This window comes from Ammospiza caudacuta, chromosome 14 (genome assembly GCF_027887145.1).
Source record: "Ammospiza caudacuta isolate bAmmCau1 chromosome 14, bAmmCau1.pri, whole genome shotgun sequence".
Classification (NCBI taxonomy): domain Eukaryota; kingdom Metazoa; phylum Chordata; class Aves; order Passeriformes; family Passerellidae; genus Ammospiza; species Ammospiza caudacuta.
In genome coordinates this window covers 11,915,650-11,923,172 of record NC_080606.1, presented here as the reverse complement: position 1 = coordinate 11,923,172, position 7,523 = coordinate 11,915,650, and the positions used below count along the sequence as shown (strand labels likewise).

General features: G+C 40.0%; 1 protein-coding gene across 1 annotated transcript in view; it reads right to left on the bottom strand.

Moving 5' to 3' along the window:
- Positions 1–1,728: 1,728 nt before the first annotated feature.
- The window catches only part of IL1RAPL2 (interleukin 1 receptor accessory protein like 2), a 331,558-nt gene continuing 325,763 nt past the window's right edge, over positions 1,729–7,523 (bottom strand). Inside the window, exon 11 of the mRNA XM_058814193.1 lies at positions 1,729–2,426. Coding sequence (XP_058670176.1) covers positions 1,729–2,426 — 698 coding nt within the window. The remainder of the gene's footprint in view (positions 2,427–7,523) is intronic.

The window sequence follows — 7,523 nt, the reverse complement described above, 5'->3', positions numbered from 1 at the left end:
TTGAGATAATTTTCACGGCCCTTGGGCCAATTCTGGATACTTTTAAGTCTTAGGTCAGTGTTTGTTTCCATTTGACTGGAGGGTACAATTTAGGAACCACTGCAAAATGTCAAGGATTTACTGAATTTGTTTGCTGATGAAACCACAGGCAGCTGAGTGCAGAGTGCTAACTTTTTTCATGCAATCAAAGAGAAAAATGCTAAAGACATACTGAAGCACAGGCAAGGTTGCCTGCCTTAAAAATATTTTTGGGAACTTGCTCCAGCAGATGTTATTGAGACAAAGCTCTCATGTCTGCTGTGTTTTCATTAGAGCCATGCCAAAACCTGCAAAACTGGCTTTTGCCTTCATTATTTTAGAGCTTTTTCTTTTAATACAATTGTCTCCATAGGTTGACTCTGCAACCCTTACCCAGCTGAGTGTGGAAATCTCCATGAAACACCCTGGTACTCACAGAGCAGCAATCCCTGATGCTGAGCGCCTGTGGAACAATTCTCATCCACCAGCAGCAGGAAGGCTAAATGACAGGATCCTATTTGACTGATGGGATCACTCACACAAGTGTGAAATGCAAGACCTTGCCAGTTGCTGAAAAATATTACTTTTCACCAGTTACACAGAGAGTAGAAATATTCCTGCTTCTGCCATATTTAAAAGGTAAATAAATTGGCAGGTAGATAAAGAAGAGAGAAAACTGTTTCAGGTGATTATCACTGCAACAGAAGTCAGACTTACTAGTAAACCTGAATAATTCAGCACTTAATCTCTGAATATTGCTGTAGTTTTCTATTGCTGATGTTCTCACAAAAAAAGGTTAATTTCAAATTGTAACTAGTGGTTTTGGAAAAAAAATCCTACATAAAATTACTTTACTACAAATCTTAGCTCTTAAGAAATTTCAGATTAATGAATTGGCCAATCGACAGCTAAGTTTATACTTAAACTGTTTGGAAAAAGTCATTAAAAATCTGCAAAAAATTGTGAAACGATCTATAGTTTAGAGAAAAATTGTTTAAAATCCTCTTAAACGTCTTCCAGTATTCTAGTAAGTTGTTTAATAAAACCACATTGCTAACCATTGACTAGGAATAGAACATACCTCAATAATAAAATGAAGAGATGCTGATGGGAGCAGGTGATTTATTTTGTAACTGTTACTATGCACTTTATTGATAAAGCTTTGTCTGCACTGTTTCAGCTGGGCATCTTCTTAGAAGTATTTGCAAGACAATGTTATCAGGAAGGTTTCCTTCTCCTTCCTTTTCAAGATGATTCACCCCTTGTGGTCTGTGCAGGAGAAACTAATTTTTGTAGCATGATTAGAATTTCAAACTGTACTGTAGTCTGTATGAAAAACCCAACAACTTCTGTGTATTCCAAATACTGTTACCTAAATATGTATGGATGTTGGAGACCATACACAGTGACCTTTTCTCCGTCCCAGATTGTAAACCTACTCTGAAGTGATGGGATGCGTTTTTCTCTCCCCCCTCCTTTTTAAGAAGCAATAAAACTGTACACTAAAAGACAGGAAGGACATTACTGAGTTACAAAAGAATGCCCCCTTTGTCAATAATTTGTAAATGTAAACAAGACAGTTCAAGTAGAAAAGCAAACAAGTGTGCTGCTGCTTTGAATAGGTTTTCTCACCCCGTGCGGGTAGGGCAAAGTTCTTTACGGGTGTCTCTTCATGGTGGCCATGAAGCATCTCCAAAGAGCCCTGACGTTCTACCAGATATCACTGGTGAAGCTGAGCTCCTTGGCCGACAAAGGTAGCAAGGGGCTGTTCCTGTGGAACTCCTGGGGGTCCTTGACGGCGTTGTTGAGAGGTAGCTGTCCGTTGAGGAGCGCCAGGGGGATGTTACAGTACGTGTGGTGGTTGCTGATGGAGGCCAGGGGCAGCGTGGCCGCCGACACGTCGCACTCGTAGCCGCGGCAGAAGTGCCGGCTGTGCGCGGAGTCTGCCTGCTGGAAACCGCCCAGGCCCGCCCGCGACTCCACCAGCGTGGCAGAGGTGCCCGTGACGGCGAGGGAGGGCACAGTCTGCAGGTCTCCAAAGAGGCCCTGCTCTGCAGAATCCAGCACCTGATGCCGAGACACCACCTCCTTTTTCTTCCCTGGCATTTCAAAGACTAGGCGCTTCCAAAACTTAGAGTTCAGTTTGCTGCTTTTTGGTCCTTTCCACTTGACCACTGAGAGAAGTTTGATGGTGTGCTTTAATGATTCCACTTCGTGATAATTCACCTTCCCTTTTAATTCAGTACACTCAATCAAAATAACTTTGATTTCTCCACTGACTAGCATGTTATGGAGTCTGTTTTCCATCTCAAAAATACTCCATCCTCTCCTGAGAACATAGTCTGGAGTTAACACGATAATGAGTCTTCTGCTTTGCTCAACACATCTTGTGAGATCTTCAATGTAGGCTACAAATTATAGAAAAAGAGAAAGAGTAAAGAATAAAGAAGTCTATTGTATTAAAACATCAGGCTTGCAATCAAGTATAACAAAATCCTGCATTTAACTGATCCACACCATATAAAATAATGGGCGTTTCAATATACTCCAACAAAAATAGGATTGTGTATCACAAAATATTTCTATTTATGGAGTACACATAGGAAACTCCTTAATAACACCCTCCATCCTTTACTATTTTTCCCTGTTCATTGCAGCAGGATGACATTTACATAACACTCTTGCTATGTAGGTGCATTAGTGAATAAAAACACACAGTTCACTTAGTGAAAAAAATATAGGTCGAAATCAATGCAATGTTTGTGTAAATTCTAACATTAACATTGGTTATGATTAACACTGTGCTGAGGGAAGCAGGCTCTGGGGACTGGTTCCCGTGTTCCAGATGCAAAGACATGAGGGTGCTGCAGGGTGTATGAACCATAACTTGCAAAAGCTCAAAAGAAATGAACCCTCATCACATGCAGAACTTGTGCTATTGCATAGAAGCATCATGGGAGCTTTTTCTTCTTTAGGTATTGACCACAATAGCATAAGAACATTCTTTGTGGCTCAGTGGTCTGTGTTAGTATCACAAACCTGTGCTTCTATGTACCCCAAGGTATTAACAGAGACTTCACAAGTGACAGGAACAAATGGAAAATTTAAACATATTGGAAGTATTTATTTGTTGAGACATCAGTGACAAAGAAAATAGTAGAATTCTTTTATTCATGCATGCCAAGTAGTTGCAAATGATCAGTGTAAGCAGAAATTCCAGTCCCATCAGCAGCTCCATGATGCCAGTTTACTGAACTTCAAAATGTTTGTGAAATTGAACTTTGATCCCTGAGTTTCACTTATCCCAGGGATGGTAGGGAAGAGAAGCCAAATACACTGGTCTGCCATGGAACAGGATGGGAAAGAGATCTACTTACAGACCTGATCAAAAACCCATTCAAATGAACAGACTTCATTCAACAAACTTCAATGGGTTTTAGGTCAAGACCAGAAAAATTAAATCCCTTGAACAAAACCGCTAAGGGCAGAAAATGTTCATTGGTTGCACAGCATTACAACTGCAAGCTTTGAGACAGGATATCTTTGTGTTTTTAAACTACATGAACCTCTTGACCATGCTGCTGGGAATGTGCTGCCTGACCACAAAGGAGAAGCACGTGTTAGAAATGAAGACTTGGACACAAGAGCTGCACAGAACAGATCTTTACTCAGCACAGGGCAGGACCTCTCTTACACATCTGCCCTCTAGCAAGAACAATAATTACAAATAACATCATTAATCAACATCTGTTACTGCAAGACTCATTTTATAGTCCCAGGCACCATACCACAGCATGCTTATTCACACCACTTCCAGTAAAGTAAATTGCTACAAAATAGGCCAACAGGAACATTCTAAAATAGCTTATTTTCATGAGACTGAAGGCATAGTTAGCATCAAATCTGCCTTTACCAATGTTTTATTTCACCACTTAGCAGCAAGAAGAATTTCTTTCACAAATGGAAAAAAGAGGCAATTGCAAACATCCCACAGACACACAAAAATTTAAAGACATACACATACATTACAAATGTCTATGCAACAATCCTGACTTTTAGTTAATGGTTTATGACTTTTTAATCATGCAGCATTTACAGTTGGTTTTGTTTTTTGTTTCTTGAAATACTTTATGAGGAACCCCCCCCATTGTTCTGTGTAAAATAGTTACTCATTAATGAAAAAAATTTCAACATTAAAATCCATGGGAGAGGCAGTGGAGCGGGGAGAGAATCAGCAACAATGAGAAAATGATAAGCAGAACTGGTGAAACAAAACTTAAGGAAAGGTAGAAATGTTCAATACAATGGAAAGATATTATCCCAATGTATCAACAGCTCAGACTCTTCATTTTCTTCCTTTCTTTCTGCTCCCAAAAAGAAAGAATTTAGGTGGGAAGCTTCATCATTAGAGGTTGAATCTGCAAGATACAGTAAAACAACAAACTATCATGCATCTTTCCTGAGACATATTCATCCCTCCTCCAAACACTCAGAACACTGCTATGCACAAGACAATTCCCTGCAGGACACAATACTGGGCAGTACCATGTGTCCAGGGTAGTGCTGAGCATGGCCATGCATATCCAAATGCATCCAATTGAGAAAAAACATAAACCAACAAAACAAACCAAAAAATCACTCCACTTTCATCTCTTCAAATATCCAGCACCAATCATTTCAGTAGTGACACCCCAGCAATAATCCATCACACCATAGCAATCAAAGAGTTGTCAGCCTTTGCCTTGGGCAAACAGGGTGGAAAGAAGATGGGAGAAATTCCCTATTTTCTTGGGTGGACATTTCTCTCCCCTGTGCTTCTCACATCTCTTTTGGATGCCCACCTTCCTTACTGGGTATTGCTACGTCAGCGCTCTGTCCTCAGCCCAGTAATGAATGCCTTCACAAAGAGTCTTGAGGCGATCCCTCAAATTCCACGTTGGGAACTGGTCACTGGTGGACATGGCCAATGAACAGGGGACTGGTTGGTGCACTGAGGGTAAAGTACACTGAGCTACAAGAAACTGGAACCCTGAATTTCCAGCCATCTGGTCCAGAAGTACTTAGTACTCCCACTAACTCCAGCTTGGGACTACTACTGAAGGCAGGTGACAATCTTCCTGGAGCCTGTGGCTCCTCTGGGTGCACTCTACAATATGTCAAATTTGCACCACTTGAACATTTCTGTGAAGAAAAGCATGGGGAGACAGATTCCTGTCCCTGGAACTTCCAGCTTTATTTTTCCCAGTGGTACCACTCTGATTGCATAAACCTCTGAGTTGCTAAATCATCTGCTCTCCTTTTACTTTAGAATTGGAGACTTCCCAAAATCCTGTAGGTTCAGTTGTCTGTCTCAAGTGTTCACTCCATTAGAAAGTACTAAATCCACGGAATCTATATTGCAATGTGGGATGGAGAAAGTGTTGCTTTCACCTTTCCAGCAACCTAAGAAATTATTGTCAGGAATGGCTCAGTTTCATTTGCAAGAAAAAACTGAATAGGGACTTCAGGAATACTGTCACCAACCAGTATCAACTGTAAAGCTCCAGAGCAACATATTTCCATCAGATAAATATAATTTCACTGTAACTTCACTTTTGTTGCAGGAGGTGTCAACTTCAATGATATTTCATTGAAAGAGGAGAAAAAAACCATTGTCTTGGTGAAGCCAGTATGGAATTATTCACTTTTAAGTCCCAGGGATTGTATTTTATCATAAATTAGAATGTAAAACTAAGATGTCACTGTTAGATCAGACCCACTTGTTTTTACTGAAAAAACCACATTTTAAATTTTGATCATTTTTTCCCCTCCTTGAAACACCGTTTTGCAGTATGGTACAAAACTCTTTCCAAAATGTTAGCAATTCCTATAGTTAAAAAATATTAAATAAAATTTACATTGTGAGTGGCTTTATCAGTAACTTACTTGCATCAAGTTCAATGCAATGCCCAAGGAGGAATGGACAGCAAGAAGTGTTATACCCAAACATTGTTTTAGTCTTTCCAGAAAATGGCAAGCAAAATTGTCTTGACAGCAAGTATGTGCTCACCAAACACTGTCTACATGCAACAATGCTGAACTGGAGTTTGAAGCACTAAAGAAGAGATTTTTGAGAAATGCATCCCATTTGCAATTAAATAATGTGGAACTGCCTATGGAATCCTTAATGAGCTACATTAACCACAGGCTGGAAGGAAATCTAATATGCTAATATGCAAGCAGACTAGGAGCAAGGAAATTAATGAACACTATGGGCACAGAGTTGCTTACACAAAGAAATGACTGACTAACCAGATTCAGATGATTTTCAGGAGTTGAGGGAGAAAATCATATGGATATTTTTGGGCAGCACTATGAGAATCAAAGAGTATCTACCATCAAACCCATGTGGTTGGTTCCTGGCACTCTGAAAATAACCAGCCTTTCTGTGTTTGGCAGTGTGACCATCACTTGAGAAAGTTATTTATAGAAGAGTAATTCAATCCTGGTTTCCTAGTTGAATAGTTCCCAAACCCTGAGTCTGATTACTTTATTATAACACCAATGATTTTTTGTCTTGCTTTTCCTGTTTATTAAATATATTTTGCTTCTCTTAGCTTGGACCAGAACAACTGAAACACAAAGCAGAGTAATGGCCCCTTCCCAGACAGAGCCCAATCCCAGGATAAGCTGAGGGACAGCTGATGAGTTTAACATAAAGAAACAAATAATGCAGATTAGTGCACTATAGGACAGGCAGCCCTTCTGCCTTTTGTTCGTATTTATTCCTCTTTCAGCTGACATCTGTGTGTATCCCTGCTACCCTTACCCATGCCTGACATTAAAAGCAAGATTCATACAGAGCAGACAACCAGGCACTCCTGAAAGGAGTTTGTGGAGCTGGATACCAAAGAAATGGTATCCTATAGGTAACAAAGTCTCCTTGAAAAATCCAGACACATGATCCAACCAGGTTTTCTTCAGGCAGGAGCCCAGGAAGCTGGAATTCCCCAGGCAAAACCCACACAGATGGGCAGACAAAACTACAAAGTTCCAGAACTACAATATTGACTGTCGCATGCTTTTCATCACATGACGTTAAAACTCTCCCCTTGTGCTGAGAACTTCTCATTTTTCAGGTAAACAAATATTTTTATTCCATCACCATTTTTTTCACTGCCTAATCATCCTACCCTGATGAGTTGGAGTGAATTGTTGGTGTTTTTTCAATCCTGTCAAGACCAAATGCACATATGCTTAGAGAACACCTAGATGATGCTCTAATAGATATGTATTGCTGGTATTAAAAGTCTAACTTGACAATTTTTACCTCTTCATTTTCAGGTTTTAAAATAATTTGCAGAAAACCATGGAAAGAAGTACCTTCCTCTGATGTAGTCCTGATTTTAGAAGAGTGACATGCAAACAGATATTTTTCACTGCAGACATCATCCTTGGCAAGACAAAAAATGGCTCAAGTGAAAACATAACTTGTGCTGTTAACCCCCACCAACTACTCAATCTCC